The following is a 25,072-nucleotide window of genomic DNA, read 5'->3' as shown; positions in this document are numbered from 1 at the left end:
AGAAGGAGATTTGCAGGTTTCCAGTTGTAGTTTGAGCAGTAGCAGACTTTAATCTCCATGCAATATGCAATACAGCTAGACAGTTGCATAGGACCGCAGATCTTGTTGTTTATTCGTACAAGCTTTTAGTTGGAGCAATGCTTCTTACTTCAGCTTTGCTTTTGGCAACATAGCATACACTTTACAGATGTTCCTTTCCTTAACATCTCAGGCACAAACATCTTCCCTGCATTTGTCCTACTAATACTGCAGAAGTCTTGTGGACCGTTGCAGAGGCTACAGAAGTGTGAAAGCCAGACTCCAAACCGTTTTGGTCTTGGAGACTGCAAGCACACAAAGGCAGCCTAATCCATACATAGCAGTGGATAGAGAGTTTCTGAGTTGGCTGAGGTACTGTATGACTTGATGACAGGACAGAAGAAAACTAGGTCAAACTAGAGCACTAAAGTTAGATCACTGTGTACTCAGATGGACCAGGGAATAAAACCCGTTTTTCCTGGAAGCTGTCTCTGCACCTGAATAGTACATGGAAACTTTATGTTGTTGCTAGCCAGCTTACAGCTGTAAATGAGAGACAGCTGTCTGGCAAAAAAAGATCTCTCCTTTCTGTTGTTCTTTCAATTAAACATTGTACATGAGAATAAAGTCCAAACCATAGAAGAGTAATGCTCTTTATCTGCTTTTGAAAGGCCAAAATACGCATTGCTGGATGAATGCACGAGTGCTGTAAGCATTGATGTTGAAGGAAAAATATTCCAAGCTGCAAAAGCTGCTGGGATATCCCTGCTTTCTATTACACACAGACCTTCTCTTTGGTAAGTATGTTCAGGGAGTAATCATGGTCCTTGCTTACAGCTTTCTGACAGGTAGTGTATTGGGCTTTTTCTCTTCGTACGAGGGCAGTTGTTTAATCAATATCTACTGCTCTTTCTAAGATAACTTGTCTACAGTCATAGTGATGTAAATGCATTTGGTATTGATTTTTTTTTTTCATTCTTTGACATGTATTTATTCCTTCCTCTTGTTTTTTTAAAATGTGTTCCAGCGATTAAGTATTAATAGCAACATGCGGGTACCTAAGAGCAATTAATGAGCCCATCACACCACAGCCACAACCGATATCACCACATTATTCTGTAACGGTGACAAGATCCAGGAGCTGTCCTGGGGAAGTTTATCAGTGCAGGGAGACAATGGGAAACATGGCAAGTGGTTAAACTACTCTTTTTTCCTCTGTAGGAATAACACATTTGGTGGTTTAACATCAGTTGTGTCCTCTGCAAGGTTTGAGAGCTTTCAAAATCTGATTGTCTATTAAAAAAAGCAAATATTGGAATCCTGAGAGACATTGTTCTAGTGAGGGATGTAGTAGTGATGATTATACTAAGTATGGAAGAGTCCCTCAAAGGAAATAAATGTAGTTACTGAACACATAAAACAACCAGACACTTGAAAGGGCAAATGGAGATCAAGAAGGTGTGAATTAACTTTAGCAGGGACTATTTGTTCTGAACTCCTTGATCTCTACTGTCCAATTATTGGGTTTTTTTTAAACTGGTGGCAAAAAAGTCCTTTATCATCCATTGCCTCGAAAGAAAGAAATTGTATCAGTGTCTGCTTCGCTGAAAAAAATGTTTTCCCCAACATTCCTCCTTCCTCTGTGTAGAGGGTGACAGTGGAAATAGCTTTTGCTGGATCAGGACCTAAATGTTAAGAAAAGAAAGGTATTCTGGTAGAACAAAAAGTCACATAGACTTTTGGTTTGCAAAGAATTTAAATTGCACTCCAACAAAAAAAAAGGTAGCATTTACATTTTTTAAATTTTGGCATTATTCTTAAAACCACTGCTCAAGGAAACAGGTATTTGAGAGCCACTCACCTATAAATAATGGTGGTGCAGAGGGAAGTTATGCTGAAGAACTTGTGAGAAAGACCTTTTGAGTTCAATCTCCTACCACTATTTCTTGTTTCATAGTACCAATGCTATTCAGAAAGGTTTGAGATTGTTCTTGTAAACTCCACAGTATTACTGGAATCATAGGGATCTGGAGAAGTAAACAGAAGTGCTGAGCATTTAGAAACAAGCATTAAATGCCTTTACCTCAGGTATGCTTCTGCAGATAGTGCACTACATAGACAAAGACGGGGTTCATGGGCTGTTTTCTTTTCCTCAGAATTATACCAGGAAATAGTTGCTCTTTTAATCAAAATACTGGCTATTTTAGAGGGGAAGGTTAAGCTTTTGGTGTCACAAAGAATAATATGCAAGATGTGATGAATATAAGCCTGGAGTTGAGTCCCATGTCATAAGCTATTGAGTTTATTAAACTGTCACATTCCCTGGATGGGATTTATAATCACTGTTTTATGATGTGTCTCATCTTCCATAATTTATAGTGATAAATTACACTGAGGGAACTCTTTGCTCTTCCTCCTGCACCTCCTGATAAATGTCTTGTCAGGCCTAGACAAACCCCACATGTACACCTTTGAATATTTTCAATGCACACACCCTCGTACTGACTCCTACACAGACTTTTTCAGTTTGCCCCCTTGCAAACTGAGCCATATTTTAGGACTTGGAGGTTTCTTTATCCAACCTTATGAGATGCGGGGGAACAAACTGAGATGTAATTTGAACTAATTAGAGTTTTATCAGTAGCATCAGGCGCACTGTTCCTGCCTGACTGTATTTTCTGCTGTGGAGGTAAAACATCTCTCAGAAAGCATAGTAAGTAAAATAAAATGAGACTAGGGGCTAGCATTCCTGCGGGAGAAGGGAGCCCTGTCTGTTGCTGCTGTTTAACCTTCTGGAGAAAAAGGAGTCTGGTGGAGTCAGCTGTAGCCACAGGGGGGTCCTGGTGACAGGCTTGATATAGCCAGTACTCTTAGGAAAGAGTGTCCTGGGATTATGAGTCACAGAAAATGTCTTAGCCAGTGATGCAAAACTGGACAACTCTCAGCTTCCCAAGAGGCACCATTGAAAAGAAACACAGGCATCTAAATTTGTGTGCAGAAACGAACCATCTGTTCACTGAGCCGTCACTAATGTTTTACTTTCTACTGCAGGAATTACCACAGTCACTTGCTGCAGTTTGATGGACAAGGCGGCTGGCGTTTCGAGCAGTTGGACACTGCTATCCGCTTAACACTGAGTGAGGAAAAACAGAGACTGGAATCTCAGCTTGCAGGAATTCCTAAAATGCAGCAGAGACTGAATGAACTGTGTAAAATCTTGGGAGAAGACTCAGTGCTTAAAACAGTGGACGAAGAGGAATAAATAATTTATGTTTATTTTTTAAAAGTATTTTTTTAGTTAAAAGCATTACAACTTCAGCCATTATCCTTTGCATGCATTGTGATAGAGGCTTAGAGCATAGAGAAACACAGCCAGCAGAAAATAATGCTCTGAATGCTATGTAAGGCTTTAGTGGCTTAGTATTAGGGCAGAAAGTGGTTGAACTGTGAAAAGAAAATAAGCAAGTGCGCAGAGTATAAGATTCATCATTGCAGCTTATGTTAATTCCTAGTGAAAGCCCGATTCACTGCAAAGAACTCCCAACAAACTTAGGTTTTGTAGGTGAATTTTTGCCTGAGATTTGGCCTGCAGAATGTGCTCTTGTACTGGGTCACTGTGTGCGTATGATATGCCTGCTACGCAGAGCAAACCTGGCATGAAACTCAGGCATGGAGCGCGGCAGAGGCAGCATCTGGGTGAGTATGCAGGTGCATGCAAAAATCTCATTTGGGTACAAGAAACATTCTTTTAGCCCATGTAAAACCCAACTCCTCTTCTACTACTGAATCGTATACACACCTTTACCTGCATTTCCATAGGAAATAACAGGCTGACCAGAAGACAACTGTCGGAGCAACCCACTGCCTCGTGACAGAGGAGTGATAGAGCTAAATATGTTATATACTTGTGCTGTACTTTATGACATTATGCATAGCTTCAGAGGCTCTTTGCCCTTCATGATACATGAGTTCCTCTGGGGGATTATTTCTGTCCCCTAGTTAGTAACCTCTGGTAGGGGGGATGGAGCACTGGGCCTGGCCTCAAATTACTTAGTTTTCGCTTGACTAAGTCATTCATCTGCTCCATGGGTCTGATCCAGCTGACATCCATCTCTGACCCAGTTCCTCCCTTGGTAAAACCACAATATAGGCACTTGTTTGTTCCATGAGACACTTTGTGAGGGGAAGGACTGAAGGAGAAGAAAATGGCAGTTTCTGACAATACACTGAATTCTCAGGCATGGCTGCCCTGCCAATTCAAATGCTCAGCACTTACAAAGGTCTGTGAAAAGTTAGAGCATTTTGTAACCACTAATTAACATGCCTGCGATATTTTGGTAGAGTGGCTGAACACTGCCCTCCTCATGAACAAACACACCAGTTAAGTAGTGTGCTTTCAGATGCACTCACTGATTGTCCCATCTGCTTTTGGGTTCAGTAGGAACCTGGTCCCACTCAGTCAGAAGGTGCTTTAAACAGAAAATCCTAAGATAGTGCTGGCCTCAGTGCCTTGCCAGAGGCAGGAATGAATGAGAAATAAGATGTGAATGGACTGAAGAGGTCCTGATCTGCTCTCTCTGACTGCAAGTGCCCAGCGAATGGGCAGCTCAGGAGGGATAAGAGGCTTTGCAGATGAGTAAATGAGCCTTAGCTGAGATGTAGCAATCCTAAAGTTTATTGCTTCTTTTTTTCCTAGAAGTGTGATTTCTTAGGACATTTCTGCCTGGCGTGCTTGGTCTGAGAGGGGCAATGTGTAAGAACTGTTAAGAACTCTTTAGAGGAGAAATATTTTGGTGGTATTTGATGAGCTGGGAATGTTTGAGGAACCTGAAGCTAGTACAAACTGTTCCCCTTTTCTGATTGCTTCATGAACAAGGGGAAGGTGAATTAACTCCATCTGCCAAATCCCAGCCCACTGCAATAACCATTAGTCCATCTTCCTTCTCACTTCTTCATTCCTTCTTCTATGCTTGTCTTGCTGCTTGGTACAGCACTTACACCAGAAAATGGAGTAAGTCTGTTACTTGGCCTGCTTGTCAAGAGGCTGTGCTTGAATGTAAACCTGTAACTTGTCCTGGTGGCTGAGTTTTCTCTGTAGAGTCCCATGGGACATCTCCCTGATACAGAAAGGAATGCTCTTGGGAACCTTTGAAAGGGAAGAGATATTAAGGTTCAAGATAATAAGATGTTGTGCTGTGAAGTGCAATCTGGAGGTCACTGCTGCGGTGGATGACATGTGCCTGCAGTTTGATTTGCGAGAGTCTCTTCTTGTCCCTCTCCCCAAAGGCTGTTTCTTCCTTCTCATCTTCAAAGCAAAGTTCAGAACTGTTAAGGAAAAAAAGAAGTCAGCCAAGAATCTGTTCTCGGTGAGCATGAATGAGATGACTGATGGTTTTAAAGGCTCGCACATTTTTGAGTTAAGAATGATGATGAATCAGGCATGCCCTTGTCCCAGCTGCAGTGTATCCTTCTGCTAGTGCAAAGCACCCACAAAGTCAGCTATCCACGAGCCTCTGCCAAGGCAGGAGCTGAGGTGGGGGAAAGGGCATTACTGTTCCCCACCCCTCCATTAAGCAGTTTACCATGTGGCTGGGAGCTAAACCTGGGTTGTCCAGTCTCTGAGTGAGGAGGACACTGAAAAGTGCTGAACAATTGGCTTGCTTCAGCACAGCTTCAGGTATGGCCTAGCCTCCCACCGAAGTTCTGCCATGGCACTTAGCTTGTTGAGAGCTGTTATGAGCACATGCAGTACAGAGATGGCAGCTGGTCACAGCACGCAGAAACACATTTTCTGAGGGAATCATGTTTAGTAGGAGAAAGTTTGTTTGCTGGTTGGTTTTTTTTCTTTCCTGAGATTATGTATAAAACATACAGAAGATATGTACGTTACTGATGAAATTTTAATGAAAACTGAAATCGCACCACGATCAATGTAATGGTATTTTTCTTCAAGTTTCTTTCAATGTATTTCCTGGATCTAGTAATAGACTTGCCCGTTCCCATTTGGTAATGTAGTGTAAATTATCCTAGCATCTCACTCAGCTGTTTACATTCTTGTAGGCGTGACAAGAACACTAGAGGCTGGTGTGAAAAGAAACCCTTCTCCAAATAGGAACTTCCTGAGTAATACCAGGCCAGTCTCAGAAGGATTTTCTGCACTGGTGAATCATTATATTTGAAGTTAGATTTGTAACTAGAAGAGAAGCTGCCCTGGAGATGGTCTCTGCAAGCTTCCCAAGTTGTTCCAAGGGCTCATTGAGACAGGAGTCTCTGGTTATGGTTCTGGAGAGTTCTATCTCTGATGTAATGCAGGGCATAAGCCAGCTCATTTTGTGCTGCTTTGGACCCAGCTGGGAAAGCAAAGCAGAGGTGCATGCTGCCTGCTCAGGGAATAGCTCAGGGAGATGCTGTTCTGGAGCCAGGGTGCAAGGAGCGCTTGGTCCTTGTGGTGTGAGAGGGTCAGAGCAGGGCAGGACGCCTTGGTACAATCCTTTTCCATGGTGCAATGAGAGCTCCCCATCAATGTCTGTTCCCTTTCTGGCATTCAGGAGCTGTGATTCCCCAGAGGCTGAGGAAGCGACTTTTTGAGCTTTCTTCTGCCTGTCCTATGTAGCTGGAGCCAGACAGATCCAGCTCATCATGTCACAGCATCTGCATTTGGAGCTGGATACTGCAAAGTGCCCCGGGCACGTAGCCTCCTGTGAGCACCCTCTGATCCATCCCCAGGACTCAGTGCAGACTGGACTTGCCTGGGTCTAAATGCTGAAGGGTACAGGTGCTGAGCAACATTCAGTCTCGGGCATGGAGTACCTGTACAGTAAAAATACGAATTATCCACTTTGTTTTTCAGATAATGCTGGGATGTTTTACAAAAATGGGAGGACTTTTTTTGTGAGTGGGATTTCAGTATTTTAATCTGGGAGGAGTTTGCTTTTCACTTAGTTTTGGGACCAGACTCATTCCTGTTTCGGACTTGGAAGTCCTTCAGCAGGGGTAGAAAAGCCCACATATCTTTTAAAAGAGTTTTTTTAAATCAGTGACGTTTGTAGTTGAGTGAGAAATGAAGGACTGGGTATTCAGTGGGGTATTTTAGGGAAAATTGCAATAAGAATTATATCCTAAAGCAAATGAACACATCTACATTCCCCTCAATATGGCTGAATGATGATAATGCATGTCAAAGTGAAGTTTACAAGCCCATGATCAGAGATTTCAATTGTATATAGAATGAAATTCCCCTACTGAGCTGTTCATGAAGCTTAAGAGAACTGAACTGCTTATTGAATGTCTTTGTTTTGTTTATGTTTGATATTAATGCCTTTTAAGAGCAGACAATTTATAAAGCAATAAATTATGCTTTACAGTTGTAATTTATTCCAACCTCAAATAAAACGCGTTGCATTTACTTTGAGTTTTCTGTGTTCTTTATTCACAAAGCAGTCAGGACCTGCCTGCGTGTGCTCTGGGAGCCCCTTCCCATCCCTCCTTTCTGCAATGAGGTAGGAGAGCTTGGGGTGGATGTTGCATGTTTGCAGGTTAAAACAAGTGCTTCACTCCTAGATCAGGCTGGTGTCAAAGGCTGCTGTTTTCTTCTGTCTTGTGCCCTTCCACTTCAGCATGGACCTGATTCATGACAGGAGCTGCCACCAGCTGTGGGGGAGCTCTGCAGAGAGACTGGGTACGGAGCAGTGTGCCAGAGAACAGTGTCAGCAGGGCAACATCAGGTGGCCTCAGCAGCATCACTCCCAAAGGTTGTTACTATGGTCTTTGTAAGATAAAGTTATGCATAAAGCACCAGTGTCACAAATATGGCAGGCAGGTGCCCATGTTGGCCTAGAAATGGAGAGGGGTTTTTCTTAAGGATTAGGATAAAAACCTCAGTCTCTTTAGCCCTTCAGACTACCAGGAGTATGAGGATATTGGTTGACTCCTTGGCACCCAGAGCTGGCTTGCCCAGCTGTGTGGCAGGGGATGGGGAAGTACTGGGTGATGGAACAGGACCTGGATTGTGCAGTTGAGGCGCCCATGGCAATGGTGGTCACTTGATAATTAAATCCTTGTGGGTGACTGAAGGTTTGTCCCAGTGCCTCCCTTCCAGGTCCCTCACCCACTCAGAGGCAGCACTCCGACAGAGCAGGACATGAGACATGAGAAATGCATTTTTGGGGGTCTCCGGAGGGTTGTAGGACCACGTTGGGGCTCCTGCATCAGACCAGGAGGAGACAGGCTGTGCTGTAGCGGGGGAGGTGAGCTGAGAGGTTGCATATGAGTTTCACTTTCTTTGGTAAGAAGTGGTTTGACGTCAGCTCTGTGGAGAGCGTTCCTGCTTCCTGACCAGGCACCATGAAGTGCTGGAGCCTCTGCTCAAGGGTCAAGTGTTCCCAAAAGAGAAGGGACAGCAAGGCTCATATCATGGGAGGAAAAAGGACTTGGGAAACATTCAGAGCAGAGGTGTTCAAAGACTTCCCACAGGTGGAATTTTCTAGTAGATGGGGTGTATCTGGAAGAACACCTTCTGCTGTCTCTCTGTGGCCTCATTTCTGACTGTGGCTCGTTCTGCAGCACCTGCTTTGTGTGTTTTAAATTAGTGGCTTTAACCTCATGTGAGACCATCTCTGAGAGGGTAACAAGGACATGGTGAAAACACTGCACCCACCCAGTGAACGAGCTGGTTTTAAACAGGTAATTACAAAAGGGAGAAAGAGGCTGTGATGGTGCAGGGCTGAGGAGTCGGCTGGGTCCTGAGGCTGAGTCCCCAGTGAGAAACCAGGGGTAAGGCCTGGGAAAAACCAGTCCAACAGAGACCATGGGAGGAGCGGGTGTTGGAAAAAGGGAAGAGTGAAACCTGCCCTGGACATAACGTAATTATACAATAGCACATTGCTTCTCTTTTCATCAAACGTACAGAGACAAGCTGGCCCTGACACAGCATTTGTGGGGTAGCACAAACAAGAGAAACAAAATGTTCATTTATTGATCAATTTTAGCATGAAATTGTCATAACAGTCATTTAGATTGAAGTATCTTTGAAAGAGAGTTTACATTTGTTGTAATTTAGAGCTATGTTTCAAGTAGATCAGATTCATAATGCTTTTCCTAAAGATCTGAGTCTTTGGGAAGTAGAAACCATAAATGATAAGCAAGATAGTGAAGCAAACACAACCTATTTAATATTTAAGCAAAAAATTTCATTCAATAGTTCTAATATTCTTGTCCTCTGTCGCGCAGTTAAAATGTTCTCCTCCACTGTAACCACACTGTGCTGTAAATATATGATGTTTATGAGAGACTATCAGTTGGTGTTCCCTGTGCTGGTGTGTTTGGAGACCTCTACTATATGGATTGCACTAAGTCTTCCTTGCCACTCTTGGCTCACTTTCTGTCCCCGCCAGGCTGGGTGCCGCGCAGGGACATGTGGGTGCTGGTGCCTTCCCCCCGTGGGAAATTCACTGCACAAACTTGTGTGTGAGCAGAGAGGTCTCCAAGCAGGGCACAGCCAGACCCTGCAGATGCTTCCCAGCAAGAGAGACCACATCCTCACGGGCTGGCACCATGGGGCAAGCGGTGGAGGAGCGCGACTTGGGGGGTGGGTACTGTCAAATGCATCCGCTTTGTTTGTAGGCAGTCAGCAAATACTTTTAGGAAAAGCCTTAAAAAATAACATCTGCACAACTGAAACAACTGCTACAACCAGTAGCTGACAAGGTGCTAGTGCGAGGTGCTGGAGGGCAACCACTAGTGGTGATACAGCTGGGCTCTGCCAGATGCATGCTCACAGTAAGAGGACATTCATGCACTGAGCAAACATCCCGTACCGCTGCAATCCAGGGTGATTCAAAAGGTACACAGCTTATGCTTGTGAAAAACAAATAGCCTCTTTTAATCCTAGCAAGTGGCCACCAGAAGCACACAACTGCCTTTCATAACGTGCTTTGGAGTACTTCTAGGTAACCCAGAAATAGAATCCATTCTTAAATAATGATGTGCCTTGTCTAAGCAAAGCTGTTCAATGAGAAATCCCTTTATAACCAGGGTGAAACAGCAGCCGCAGAAGCAAAACTACAAAAATCCCCATTTCCTTGCTAGTGCAAACCAAGCGTACAAGGAGGTGCTGCTGCAGACTCTCAGTAGCCTGTTTTCATACCGTAATCATGTTACAGAGAGATCAACCCCTGTCTAATCACTAATGTTCCCTTACGTATGTGCCATCTGGCTGATTGCTGACCATCAGAGGATGAGGACTCTGTTAATTAGACTCCACTTGCTTAGATTATTATGGATGAAAAAAAGAGTGATTAATGCATTTCATGCCAAGATGAAAGCGGAGTCGAGGTATGCCGGCCTGGGAGAACGCCTGTGCTGCTTTTGCTAGGACTTACTTCCAGGGACTTCTGAAGGGAGGTTCAATTTCTTCCTCTTTCAACTCACGGGCTGAAAACTTCTGTCTGAGAGAGGTTTTAATTAATAACCAGGAAAAACCCCACTGGCATCCACGGGTTTAAAGGTATTAAAAAATGTCTGATTCTGAAAAACGGGCCTGGTGTTCCCGTCATCAGCCTGATCTGGGTTTGTCAGTCTCCTGTGACTTGCTTGTCCTGCTCTGATGCTGGGCTGCTTCATGAGGATGGAGCCACGCTGGGGAAGGCTGCGTGCCCTGCTCCCTGCAGGACACCATGGAAGCTTTTGGGTTTGGTTTGCTAAAGCTTAAAGATGTGTGTTTACTTTGCTAATCCAGAGCCTTATGCTGCTGCAAAAGGCGTAGGTGAGATGCAGAAGTTGGAAGTGAGTAAATTCAGGCTCAGATGAAGCCAGGACAGGTTTTACTTCTGATGGGTGCTGGGGTGCTCCAGCAGAAAATGCCTGTTTGGCACAGGGCATTGTTCGATGGCATCTACTGCTGTGCTGTGCAGCGCCCAAACAGCCCCTCCTGGCCAGTGGGAGATCATGGATGTGGGAACTGCGGTGCTGCTGGAGTCCACAGGGCTCCAGTGTCCTGTGCTTGCACAGACACCCCAGCCACCAAGCTGAGCTCCACTGCACAGAGAAGCTCCTTGTGAGTTTGGGAGGAAAGGACTGAAGACCTGGAGCCATGAAGAACGAGTCTCTCCTGCTCTTTCCCTGCATTTGTAGGTGGGCAAGTACAGACAGACCCAAGCTGCCCTGCCCCGCACCCATAAAAGCACGTTTAGCCAGAGTTGCCCACCGAAAAGGCGTTTATTTCTTCATGCAGGAGCTGCCCTGCACGAAGTGCTGGGCTGAATGTGATGCCAGGCTGTGCTAAAGGCAGCACTGAGCTGCCTCCGGAGTAGGGCAGGCTCCTGCCGTGCCAGCCTGGAGCATGGGCAGAAGCCCTCTGCTGTCTGCATCCACCTGCCCAAACAGGCCGCACGCTGGCCGTAATCGGGGTTTGTGCTCTAATCCCATCTGACTGGCACGATCTTTTCAAGGGTTATGGATTTCTTGTGGGTGGAGGCCAAAGGCACGGTGCCCGCTGTCCTGACGAATGCTTGCTTTGCTGCACTTGAAGCTGTGTCCTCACAGTGGGCTTGGGTGGGGGTGAGAACACAGCTCAGCCAAGTGCCTTGGAGACCTTTCTTGTTTCGCTACAAATGCACTTCATCAGCATGCAGCAATACTTAAGACCCGGGAGAGCTCTTCACCACCTATGTGTTGCTTCATTTACCTCAATGGTTTCTCCTGCAGCTGGCTGAGCACCAGGCTCAGGCACAAACACACAAGCTTTTGTGCAGATGCACAGGCTCGGATTTCCTGTTCCACGTGTAGTGCTAAACCTCAGGAATCCTGTTTGCAAAGTGCTGCCAAAGCTCCAGTCCGGTGGGCTTCTGGCAGGGAAGGTGGGCTGAGTTGAGCACCATGCTACGTAGTTAAAAATGCATTGCCAGTGAAACACGGGGCATGTCAGGGAAACTAACCAAGACAAATGCTTGGTCTGTGAAGCAGAGTCACCAGGCACCTCCAGCTGTTCTTAAAAGGTTTCCTTAATGACGCTGATTAGATTATTAGAGAGGCTCTTGCAAGAACCCACATTACTGCTGAGTTTGCAGGCTCCTGTCAGCCCACGTTGCCAAGATTTGCTCCTGGGTCCGGCTTGCTCCCTTTGCAGGGGAGCTGGAGTAATTCTTTTGGCAAGCATCTCCTGCAAAGATTATTGATAGTGAGTATGTTCTGATGATGACAAATGCAACAACTCCTTTTGCTGTTAGCGGGCTAAGATATTGCATTACGTTCCAGCAGAGCACATAAACCAGCACCTGAATCATGACCCTTAACATTATGAAGGCACTTAAGGGTTTGTTTTGCATTAGTATAATTTTCGGATGCTCAGCAGCTCTTGGGAGTGACTGACTATGCAATGCGCCATGGAACACGTAATCGGTGAGAGTTGAAGTCAAAATTATTCACAGGTCCTAAATTCCTTCCCGAATTCTTTTCCTCATTGTTTGCATGCTGCAGGACTTAATTGGAGCAGATCTGCCTCGGGATCAGTGCTGCCATGGGCAGGGCTCAGTAACCACAGCATTTCCCAAGAGTTTCATGGCTTTATCTCTGACATCCTACTAGCCAAATACTCATCTGCCACACTCAAGAAGCCTTCGGTGAAGATGATGTAAGCTTTGCAGGTGTAGATGAAAGCTGAATTGAATTTGGCCTTCAGTTATTCCTTGTAGGGTAGGACTGACATGATTGATAGGCTGAGCGGGGGGGATACTGGGGAAAGAAATGGAACATGTCCAAGCTTCCTTTCAGTCAGTTCCAGCACTGGAACTGGTGCTGTCTGCTTTTGCAGAAACCAGCTGTAGTAGGCTGGGAAGTGCTCTCACATTGCCTAGGGCACAGCTTTGATCAAACAACCTCGGCTTGTCTCTCACAAAGCTTTCTTCATGCACCTGATATGGGATCCCGCCTGAGATAATGAATCATGGTGCATTTAAAAGAAATTAAAGGATTCACATCAAACTCTGCCTGTAATCCAAAGCAGCACCTTGATCCTTCCTCCTGTGTGCAGCGCAGCGGGGCAACAACAATCCGGGCACTGGCTCATGGGCTGAGTACCCCCACACGTAGGTCATTGCCATCGGAGAGGCAGATTTAGTATTTCAGGGTGCACAGCTCCCTGTAGCTTATGAGTTCAACGGAAGGGGTAGGAGAGCTACAATTATGTTTTAAACGACCTGACTGGAGGGCAAAATCATCTTAATTAAATCTCATCCCCTCTCCCTGTGATCTGGGAGGCAGATGGCACTTCCCTCCTGCCCTTTGAAGAGTGCAGCCCGGAAAGGCTTCCTGAGAAAGCAGACCTGAGACTGTCAGAGCTCACTTGCAAACAGGTTTCCACTGCAGGGATCGCTGGCGCTGCCTGTCTGTCCCTGGGACACAATGCCGGCAGTACCCCACCTGCATGTGTACCCATGGCACTGTTTCACGTTTGGCTTTGCCTGTGGTTCGTGTTTTCAGGCTTTACTCTCTGGCTGTGATGCCAGAAACAGGTTGGGGATTCATTTATTTATTTATTTTTTTTAAAGAAGCTGTGGCTTTCTCTGCTTGACTGGAATACCTCCACAGAACTGGAACACCCCGGGCAGGGGGAATCAGACTGCGCTAAAAAGGCTGAGAATTGGCTTTATCAAGAAAACAGCTCAGTCCCCAGCCCCTTCCAGCTTGAGCCTTTGTTCTGTATTGCAAACACAGCTGCCAGCCTGGCTTCCCCAGATGCTGTATCCTTCTGGCCCCAGCAAAGGAGCAGGGCTCAGGCCAGCAGTAATAGTGGGGTGCCCCGGGTGAAGAAACCTTGGCAGTGCCCCTGTCTCTCTGTGAAACCCCTCTGCCACGGTGGGAATGACTGGGAAGGAGGAATACATCAGTGCCTATCGCATGCTTGTGAGGTGAGTGAGGTTAAAGGCTTGGAGGCTGAAAGGGCAGCTGTGCTTCAGAGGAGAGAAAGGCAAGCAGTGTAGTGGATGAAAGGGAAAGCAGGGCGGAGGGGAGCCAGGGAATGCTTCCCCTCTAGGGGCAGCAGCAACTTTCTTTTGAAGGCCAGAAGCAGCGCATCTTTGAAGTGTGTTTCAAGCTGAGTACGTAAGAGCTCTGGGGTGTTCACATAACAGAGATGCCTGGCAGTAGTTCCAGCGGTTGTGCAAGGGCTGCCATGAAGTCAACCAAGAATGAGACTGAGGAGCCGCTCCTCAGCTGGAGCAGTGGGGTGCGACTGCCAGCCAGAAACCCGCTCCCTACCCAACCGCAAGGGTGAGGTGGTGCAGCTGGAAAACCACTCCTCCCACTGCAGAGACCAGTTCCAACGGCAGAAGAGACTGCCTACAGCCAGGGGAGTCGCTGCCCACCTCTAGTGAATTGTTAGACCCAGACTGACTTCAAGCCCCTGGACTGCAGGATGCCAACCAGCATTGCCTGGGCCAAAGAACATTTAAATGCGGCTTTTTTAAAACCCATTTGTAGAACATCTTTCTACCCCTGGTCCTTATGGGACACCAGACACCTTCAGGAACCTCTGGTCACATCCAGCCATGACCATGGGAATGCCCTTCTTGCACGGTGTGGTTTCTCTGCCTGGACACCAGCATCCTCGTCGTGCTAGAAGGCATTCATCCCTGGCCACCCACCAGTGGTAAGCGTGATGAGCATGTGGGACACAGGGGCAGACTGCAAGGGCCACCTAATGTTTTGTGTGTGGCACACGCTGACACAAGTACCCACAGCAGACAGCTCCCATTGCCCTGAAGAGCAGGACACACTGAGTGGCTGCCAAGGCACAAAGCAGTGTGTGAAGGTTCTTGGTGGATCACCAGCCAGCTGGCATGGATGGGAAATTACTCTTTATTTCCACTATAATCAAGACTTTTGAGAGCCTCACGTGGGTGCAGCACCACTCAACGTTGCCTGCACCGAGTTGCACCCATCAGATCTTTAGGTGTTTCCCCCGGTGATTATTAAACATGTGTCCTGGATGTGAAGGCAAGACCGGAATGTTCTTAAACTGCTGGCTGCTGCAGCCTGGGAAACACATGTGTAAAGATTAATGGTGTTTGTGCCTTTTCACCATAGTCTTCTCTCCGCACCCAGTGGACACTGCCTAGATATGGCTGTCAAGTCATGCCACATGTGTTGTGTACATAGATGAGGAAATTTGTTTTCTGAGGAGTGCACGTGCCACGGCCAACTGGACCTACAAGTTATGGAATGTGATGAAATGCTTCCCTGCATGTTCTTGTCAAGAGATATTTCAGTACTATTTCCTCAGTGATTTGAAACCTGTTTCTTCACGCTTCAAAACTAGGTGCTACATGCTGGGGACGACTTGCACAATCCTTTTCCAGTGACAGAGTTCAAACTTTTCTGCTACTTGCATGAAGAAGAATGGAGCAAGGTTTCATGCTCGCTAATGCCACACCTCACCTTAAGCTTTGCTTAAAAATAGAGATATTTTTACAAAACAATTACTGGATTGTTCTTATCTTTGCGTTTCTGTTTTCTGAGCCTTTGGGACATGGCTAATTTAAGTTTTTCTGTTTCCGCTGAGAATATGAATGCTGGATACTTTCTTACTAATCTGGAAATCTTGCATAATTATAGATGTTCAGGAGCTTGGGCTTTCTGGAAAACATCAAATCTTTGAAATTCTTGTTAAATTATAAAAACTGGCAAAAACTTTTATAAAATTAAAAAATACATATCTTTTGTCTTTGTCTCTGTCATCCGACCAAACCAAACCAAAACCAAAAGGTTGTTTTTTTCTTTTATGTGTATACCTTTGAACAGAGGGTCAAGCCTGGAAAATTTCAGTCCCTCCTGAAAAGATTTCACAAGATTTTATGTAGTAACTAGAAAGGGTTTTGTGTCACAGTACATAAATCATAGCATTTGCTACCCAAAAATCAGTTTATACAGCATACTGGGTAACCAAAGGTAGCTCAGCACGTGGCTGATGACAATAACACAGGTTAAAGTTCAGATTCATTTGAAAGAGCGTAATCCACAAGTTAAAAGATACTGTAAAGAGTAGTTATATGTAAAACTGACTTGCTGTAAATTTTCAGTTAGAAAATATACAGGAAAACCTGCATAATCAAGGATGCTTAATTGAGCATTCTAGAGAAATACGCGTAGTTATGCTAAAGACAGAATGGTGAACTAGATAGTGATGAATATTAGGATGTATTAGTATGTAGCTGGATTCTTGGTCTATGGGGTTTAGGCAGAACTCATAGATTATTCTTATTGCTTACTAACTTAGGAGTTTGAGGGAAAAGGCAGCACGAAAGTTGTCATGACAAGTCCTGTCTCTCTAATGAAATGGCTGCCCACATCTCTGCCTGGGCAAGGTGAGGCAGGAATTGGCTCCAAAGATAAAAGCAGTATTATGTCAATTCCTCTGGGTTTGACTCAACTGCAGACCAGACTTCCTGTGGATCTCAAGAGGGTTTGACAGGTGAATGAGCTGCTGCATTGAACTGATCAATGTCTGAGTGGTATGGCTGAATCTGAAAGCCAGCTTGGAGCTGCATGGACAGGTACTCACAGTGGACAGTTATGTGAAAATTTGCTTATAGGGGCAGTTTCCTGTAATCCCAGTAACTCATTACGTGGCTTGGACTTTGGTATGTGAAAGGTTTATTTATCATTGTTAATTATCACTTTGCATAGCAAAGTACAGGCCACTAGCACCACTTGGCTGGTTGTACAACTGAAGGAGCACCTTGCACAAGGACACCGAAAGGTCTTGGTCTCTTCTGAGTACCAATGGGGTTTTGGTCTGAGGGTATCTTGTGACTGGGAGTGTCACAGTTCACTTGGGACACATTTCCCATTTCCAGACCTGTGTGTACATCATGCACTTCAGGTTGAACAAAATGGAAAGTAAGGTAGGACTTTGTCCCGCAGTTCATCAAGCAGTAAAATGTGGTCACTGTTTTACCAGTTAAATACGCCAATTCAGAGCACAAAAACTGTCTTCAGGTCTTCAATTTGAAAACCTTAACTCCAGTACTGAAAGGTACTGACATTGAAATGAATCTACAGATATTTTGTAAACAGCCCTGAGTTTCTTCATGTCCTGTCCCCACCTATCACTCAAGCTAACCGCTGCGTAGCCAGCAGGTTCAATTTACTGCATTTTGCTTTGTTGGCAGGGAGCACAAATGGTAACTCTAACAAGTTCTATGACAAATTTTTAAATCACTGCTGTATCAGTCTAACTGGGGAATGAGATTGAGCTGGTCTATGCAGAAATAAGTACACAGGAAGACTAAGAATCAACTTACATTCCCTATATATTTGAGTTCTGTGCCTATATAAGGATATAACAGTAATCAATTACCTCTTACTTTGACTTGAGCAGCACTGATTTCCAGTCAGGTGAGCTCAGCCTATCAACTGAGTTTCAGTTTAGTTTTTGATAGAATCGTTATTTTAAAACCACCTTGCATGTTGAAGCCTTCAGGATGCCTTCATGAAAGACTTCTATAACAGGAGCAACAGGAGGATCAAGAAGGATTACAGAACCCAGCTCTCCCAGTCTATCTTCATAAGAGTGGTACTCATCTTCGTGGCCCTCCTCTGGACTTGCTTGAGCAGGTTTTCATCCCTTTTGTCTTGGGGGTAAAGAATTCAAAGAACTGTGGTCAACAGCTTGATGTCTTAACTGGAGACCAGTGATGAGTGGTGTTCCTCAAGGGGTGGTACTGGGACCAACACTGTTTAACATCTTAGTCAGTGACATGGGCAGTGGGACTGAGTGCACCCTCAGCAAGTCTGCCGATGACACCAAGCTCTGTGGTGCATCTGACACTGTGGAGGGCAGGGATGCCATCCAGAGGGACCTGGACAGGCTTAAGAGGTGGGCCTGTGCAAACCTCATGAAGTTTAACAAGGCCAAATGCAAGGTCCTGCACCCGGATCAGAGCAATCCCAAGCACAAAAAAAGGCTGGGCAGAGAATGATTGAGAGCAGCCCTGAGGAGAAGGACTTGGGGATGTTGATTGATGAGAAGCTCAACATGAGACAGCTTCAGTGTGCATTTGCAGCCCAGAAACCAAGTGTGTGCTGGCCTGCATCAAGAGAAGTGTGACCAGGAGGTCGAGGGAGGTGATTCTGCCCTTATGCTCTGCCCTCATGAGACCCCCCACCTGGAGTATTGTGTCGAGCCCTGTCCCGAAACAAGAGGGACATGGACCTGCTTGAGTGAGTTCAGAGTGCCATGAAGATGATCAGAAGGCTGGAGCACCTCTGCTATGGAGACAGGCTGAGAGAGCTGGGCTTGTTCAGCCCAGAGGTGTGCTTCTTTTTCTCCAGAGAACAGAAGGCTCAGGGGAGACCTTACCACAGTCTTCCAGCCCCTAAAGGGGGTCTACAAGAAAGCTGGAAAAGGACTTTTTATGAGGGAATGTAGTGCTAGGACAAGGGAGAATGGCTTTAAACTGACAGAAGGGAGATACAGATATTAGGAAGAAATTCTTCACTATGAGAGTGGTGAGATAATGGCACAGGTTGCCCAGAGAATTTGTGGCTGCTCCATCCCTGGCAGTGTTGAAGGCCAGGTTAGACAGGGCTTGGAGCAACCTGGTCTAGTGGAAGGTGTCCCTGTCCATGACAGGGGATTGGAACTGGATGAGCTTCCTTCCAAGGTCCCTTCCAACCCAAACCATTCTATGATTCTGTGAATAATCTAAGGGCTAAACTGAAATATGGCAATGGCTCAAAATCTGCAAGATGGGTACTTTTCCCTGCCCAAACATGAAAAGAAGGATTTATTAGACATCCTGTAAAGATGATTGACAGTGAATTTCTCTATATGCATGAATATAATTCTAATCTGTGAACATTAATGTTCCTGTTTCCTGGGGTGGGGGGGGTGGGCTACGGTTAGTTAATCCAATCCAGAGTGCAGTATCATTGCAGGAGCAACTGTAAGTAACTTTTCAGTTTTGAATCAAGCCAGTTTTCTGCACAGGCCTCACAGACTGTGGGTTCGGAAGCTGCGCTTGGGAAACAGCACCTTTCAAACCATTGCTCAAGCCAATGAGAACCAGCTTGTTCAAGGTGTGCCTTATACACACCCTGTTCTATATAATTCATGGTAATTATATGCTTGCTGAAAACACAGACCAAAACCAGAACTAGAAACAAATAGTCTGGGAAAAAGAATCTTTGGTCTCTAACAGTTTTTAAATAGTCGCCATTTGTTTGCTCCTGCACAAGCCATCCTGAAAACACAGCTGGACTCCTGAGTCTTGCCTGCAAGTAGCCCCATGGTTGCCAAACTTTCCCAAGAGTGGGCGCAGCGACAAGGTGGTGTGGGAATAGAAAGAGGTCCCTGGGGGAAGCCTGGCCCTCCCAAACTGGCAATAATACAGCTCTATTTTCCAATAGGTGGGGGTTTGCTTTCCTAGACCCTGGCAACATCTCTGGTTTGATGTGTGGAGCAAGCAGGTGAAGAAGGCTTGAAGAGCCGCCAGGTACAGCTGAGCGAGGCTTTCTCTCTCCTTGCACTGGTGCAAAGGGAGCCCAGCACCAGCCAGTTTGATGGGTAGGGCTGGTGACTTCTGCTTCTTTTTAAAACAAAACACCAAGGTGCCAGACTGGGGAGGGCAGAACAAGGCCCTTGATGACAGCAGGGATCTTACCTGCTTATGGCTACACACTCTCCTCCTTCCATGAGGCCATAAACCTGATCTTTCTGCAGTTGCCAGAGTCTCTTATTGCTCCTGGTTTAGTCATAGTGAAGTGTAAATTTGCTTTGAATTGCTGGGTTTCGTTTTATTTCTCAGGAGTTTGTTTGTTTCCTGCGGAGAGTAAGCATGGACTCATAACTGTGCCAGCCAGAAGTACACAGGCTATTTAATGTAGTGTAGATGCAATACTGTATTTTCAACAATTAGTCGCTACTAATTAGTTAATTACACTGTCACTGCTGCAGCTATAAATAGACGTTACATCCAATTGCTGAGAGTGGTGACAGAACTAAACCCACATGCAATGAGATAACACCCGAACAGATTCTCCCACGCTCCCCACAGTTGTTACTACAGAAAAGAGGAAAAAAAAACCCCAACAAACCCCCATCCTTTTCCAAAGTATTTTGTATCGTGACATCATCTAGCAATTATACCCATTAAAGAGCACTGATGGCACCACTCGTGGTGCTCAGTAGGCAGCGCAGCTGCAGACACAGATGCGGGGGTTTCTCAGACACACCTTGGCAGGATTGTGTCTTCAGCAGGCCCCCAGCCCAACTGTGAATGTTCAGCTCTGCACAGCTCCTAGATCACTGCAGTGTCTGCTCATGGCGGTGCCTTTCATATCTTGTGTGTGTGTGCTTGTGAAGGCGCAGTGGTGCACCCTTGGCAATATGGCACAGTGTACCAGGCTGGTGGCTCCCATGAACCAGAAACTGATGCACACCACTGCAGGCATAAATCCTATGTAATCATGATCAGACAAGCATGTATTCGTGCACTGCCATGTTTTTACTTCAGACCCATGGGATCTTGATGTACAAGTGCGTCCTCCATATACATGATTCTATGATGCCATGATTTTCAAAAGACTAGAGGAAAAAGGCTGTCTGCCTGCTGAGGTCCATAGATGGTACAGATGAGACTCTAATCCCAAGACCCAGAAAGCAGAGGTTATACAGCAGTTTTACTTCTCCACCACAAATGGCTGAGACCTGCTGCTCATTAGGATGGGGAACCAGGATGGTTACTGCTGTCCTGAATCGGGCTTTTTTGTCAGCTTCTACACTGGTGTTCCATGGAGCCCCAGCTGGGCATGGTCCTGCCACATCTCTGACAGAGATGAGCACTAGCAGTCCCCAGACTGCAGCCTTTGCAGCTACACTGGTGATGGTCTGCACGCCTGCAGCTTCAGGGGGAATGAGAACCGTGCAGTCATGTGGCCTTTAAAACATTAATGCAGACCAACCACATGTCACACACAGGCACTGTTATTATTTTACAAGTACCCACACCCTGTACCACCCTTATTCAATGGTCATAAGTAAGAAATGGTCATAAGTGGGTGGGAATAGTTGCAGAAGTGAAGCTATAGATGCAACATGGCAGAAACAGCTGCAGGTAACCCAGGGCATTCCTTTTCAGCTGAAGAATACACTTTCTGAAGACTGTCTGCTAGGGTGGAAGTATAGAAGGACTATTAAGGGCAAAAATAAAAAGCTCGATCCACTAAACCATGTTTTGCAAATCAGAGGATGTGGAAAGAATTTAAACAGCTGAGTTTCATCATCTTCCCATTGAAATAAGTGGTGCAATGCTTGAATCATTTCAAGTGAAGAGGAAACAATTCCAGTATTAGAGAAATTTAATCTAGTCATGGTGGCATGGTGTCACTGAAGATCACTTCGGAAACTCACAAATTTGAATGCATTGAGACACTTACATGGCATTTTACTACAGACATCTATATGTAAATTAACCCACATAACCAATGCAACATGTACCTTCAAGTCTTGAGCTATTTAAATAATACATAACGATAGTTAATGCAGAATCATTCTAAGTTGATTTACTTGTTTCTTACGTTCTTTTGAAATTTTAATTACATTATGACAGAAAATTCAGTGCTGTGAGACAAAGTGGAAGGGTTTGAAGACCAAAAATATGAACAGCAACAAAGTGTGGGTTGATAATCAAAAGAAAATAAAGCCAACAGCAATGGATTTAACCATAAATGCTGAAAAAATAGCCAAGGTTACACACAATTCATCTTCCTGATATGAAGGCAATTCTCATGCAAAGCAATGTTTTCTTTGAAGACCTCCTTTCTTGAGATTTTAATACAAAACTAAAAAGCCCCAGACAAACCAACACCACCCCTCACCAAAGAAGAGAAAACAAAACCAAAAAAACCAAAATCCAAACCAAAACCACAACAGGCAAACAAAAATGTGTACAGCTTTCACATTGGTAGGAAAAGGCTGAAAAATTGATATGGGTGTAGAATCAGAAAGTAAATGCAATGAATCCCCTGTTAGAAGTGCAAGCTTCTAACTTCTTAACGTCTTCTGGTTCCTTAAGCCTGTCCTGTAAGTGTGGATTGATTTTCATTCCAGTGAGAGCGGTGAGGCTTATCTCTAGCACATGACTACACTGGGTGAGTAAGGGTACTAGAATCTGGCCCGAATGAATCAGACAAATAACCATAATTATGTTAACTAGGTGCCTAAGGCATTACCTTAGTGTTCACAAAGCTCTGAGAGATGGTGAGCTCTTGATGAACCAGCTACTCTTACAGGGAGCCAGGATGCTCGTTGCTGCTAAGGATTAATCCCTCTGTGGCTGGATAAACTGTGGGAAAACAGCAAAATTAAGACATCCAGAAGATAGCATCCAGCGTATGGAGACACTTCAGCATCAACAAGTAGCATTTAGCACTAGGTGGTGCTCTTTTCTCTACCAAATTGCTATTCAATGATTGTGAGAGGAATGAGCTTTTTTCGTAAGGCTGTGCGCCATTTGTGGCAGTTGGATTTCACTCAAAGAATAGAAAACTCAAAAGCAAAAATGTAACGCAAACCAGAATGTTTTCCTGTGTTGATTAGTCATCCCCGTAAGGCCAGAGATCTGTATCAGGCCATGCAACCCATTTCTGTGGATGCTCTTTGCTGTTGCTCCTGCTCCTTTTTTCTCAGTGCTATTTGCAGTCTCCTGGTGCTGAGGGATTTCTTACCTCCCTAAAGAGATTCTCTTGGATCTGTACATTGGTCATTATTGTGAAATGTATTCCTGAGATCCTCTATGTTCTCTTTACTTTTATATTCTTCTCAATCACAGTCTGTGTCCTACCCTAAGTCTTCTTTGTTCATTCCCTCCCTATATTTCTGTTGTTTAGTTATATGCTCTCTGGCTGTTATTTAGCCAGGAATATATATATGTATATATATATATATATACACACACACAAAGTTATTTTAAGTCTTCTTCCTTGTATCACTCTATCATTGTATTATTACAGGCCTTTACAGGTGTTCCTCGTTCCAGAAATATTACAGAATTACAGGTCTTCCTCATTCCTGTTATTTTTCTATAAACAGCCTCAAATTCATCAATGCCTTTATTAGCAGAGCCTGGCAAGAATCTTTGCTAAGATCAATGTTTTTTCATGAAAAGCCAGACAATGAGATAATGACTTTAATAGTATGAAAAGATCTAAAAAAATCTCCTAATACAGAATGACTCAGTGATAGTAAATGGTAAATGAAATTCAGAGCACAAAGACAGATGAGAAAATGGTCTTTCATCTTGCAGGGGCTGGGGAGAGAAATTATTACCATACAGGAAGAAGATGTTAGATGGTGGATAACTAATGTCAGCTCAGTGCCTGTCAAGCAGACAAAAACAATTGCAAGACTGACTTGCAAAAGGACTGGGAAAAGCAAAGAACATCTTTGTGCTAGGGTAAGAAGCCACTGAGCAGCCTAACCTTAAGTGCAGTGTCCAGCCCAGTTGCCTGATCTCAGAGCTTGAAGAGGTCCAGAGAAGGGCAATAGAAGTGCCCAGAAGTGGTATGAGGAGAAATCAAATGGAGCTAGAGCCTTCAGCTGGAAAGAGACAGCTGCAAAGTCATGGCTAGTTTGCCATCCACTCATCCTTTCAGTGTCAACCCTGAAATTAAGGAATATCTGTTCTCATGCACTTTCTGGAGAGTGAGCCCCTTTGGTACTATTCCAAACAATTATCAAACTCATACTGTATTAACAGAATCTTCTGTCTTCCTCCATCAATATCTTTCAGAGCCTCAGTGAATGGCTTGTTAAAGCCAGTTCCTTTTTGTTTTTTATAACTCCTCTCCAAGTCCCCCATGCTGGTTGCTGGCCCTTTTGGTGTGAGCAGCACTACTTAACCCATCAGAGCACGAGAAATGACCTGCTAGGTCAGACCCACAGCCACAAATGCTATTGCTGCCCAGTGCCTGTGATGGCAGCAGGGTAGCTGAATGGGTGCTGGCCATCTGCCCTGACCAAGCCACAGGTTTTGAAGGCCCCAGCAGACCCCGCAAGGTCCCCCAGGCTCCCAGCACAGCATTACCTTAACAGCGCAGGCAGATCCAGAGAGCAAAGCCTGAAGAGTGACAATAAGAGATGCTGTTCAGGGAGAGATGTACCTGTCCTCTTCCTCTGGTCCAAGTCTCCTTCGATCAGTCATTGCAACTGCCTGTTCCTTTTATTATCAGTTACTACAGGCATTGTTCATAAATCTTGTCTAATCCCTTTTTATGCCTGCTAATAGCCTGTTTCCCCAACCTCCTGTGGCAACAAATTCCGGAAGTTCATTACCCACTGAGCAAAGAAGTGCTCCTTCATTTCAGGAGCAAGATATATCTATACTCCCTGTCCATAAATGCAAATTTAAATACGATTTAGGCTGCCATTGATTTGAGTATTATCCTTTGGCCTAAGTGTTCCCAAGTGATACATACCAATGAGTAGTATAAAGATGCCTTCAAACAAGTATTAAGGAAAACAAGGTTCTGCTTGTTGCCTTTTCTTGGGAAAGGTGAGGAATGGTTGTTTAGCCATGGCTGCTACTCAGACAAGACTTCTCCACCCACATGTAGCCCAGCACAGACCTGGAAGCACGTGTTTTCTCATGGGCAGGGGAGGCAAGGCTTGCAGCCTGGTGCAGAGCTTGGCACAGTGGCCCTTGCTGCTGCTGCCATGGTACTGCACATGGTACAGCAGTGGTCCTTCTGCAAACCCTGTTTGGGAACTCCTGCTTCTCACATCTCCTGACTTGTTATACCACCATTTCAACTACCCTTTTGTTTATTTCATGTGTCTGTGTGACAGTGGCAAGCCAGGCTGCATACACATAGACAGTAAAGCAGCTCATGCCATGACTTATCTACAGCTGTCATCCATTCATTTATAAATTCCGTGATGCTATCAAAGGAAAGACTCTCGGTTTCTCTACCCGCCCAACCCTCTGTTATGCAGGTGACTGTCCACCCACTCGTTCTTCCCCAAGCTCCCGTGCTGCCTGTGGCTTGTGGTCCCAGTATT

General features: G+C 45.1%; 1 protein-coding gene across 2 annotated transcripts in view; it reads left to right on the top strand.

Moving 5' to 3' along the window:
- Positions 1-7,423, top strand: part of ABCD2 (ATP binding cassette subfamily D member 2) — a 47,788-nt gene extending 40,365 nt beyond the window's left edge. The window contains exons 9-11 of one of the 2 annotated variants that reach the window (XR_010609804.1): positions 690-815; positions 1,046-1,205; positions 3,070-3,135. Coding sequence is in view for 1 of the 2 variants with exons in the window: in XM_065665721.1 (XP_065521793.1) it covers positions 690-815; positions 3,070-3,280 (337 nt within the window). In the remaining variant the exon portion in view is untranslated. Of the gene's footprint in view, positions 1-689; positions 816-1,045; positions 1,206-3,069 lie in introns of both variants that reach the window. The other variant, XM_065665721.1, reaches the window with a different exon arrangement.
- Positions 7,424-25,072: the final 17,649 nt, after the last annotated feature.

This window comes from Lathamus discolor, chromosome 1 (genome assembly GCF_037157495.1).
Source record: "Lathamus discolor isolate bLatDis1 chromosome 1, bLatDis1.hap1, whole genome shotgun sequence".
Classification (NCBI taxonomy): Eukaryota; Metazoa; Chordata; class Aves; order Psittaciformes; family Psittacidae; genus Lathamus; species Lathamus discolor.
This window is presented reverse-complemented; position numbering and strand designations above follow the sequence as displayed.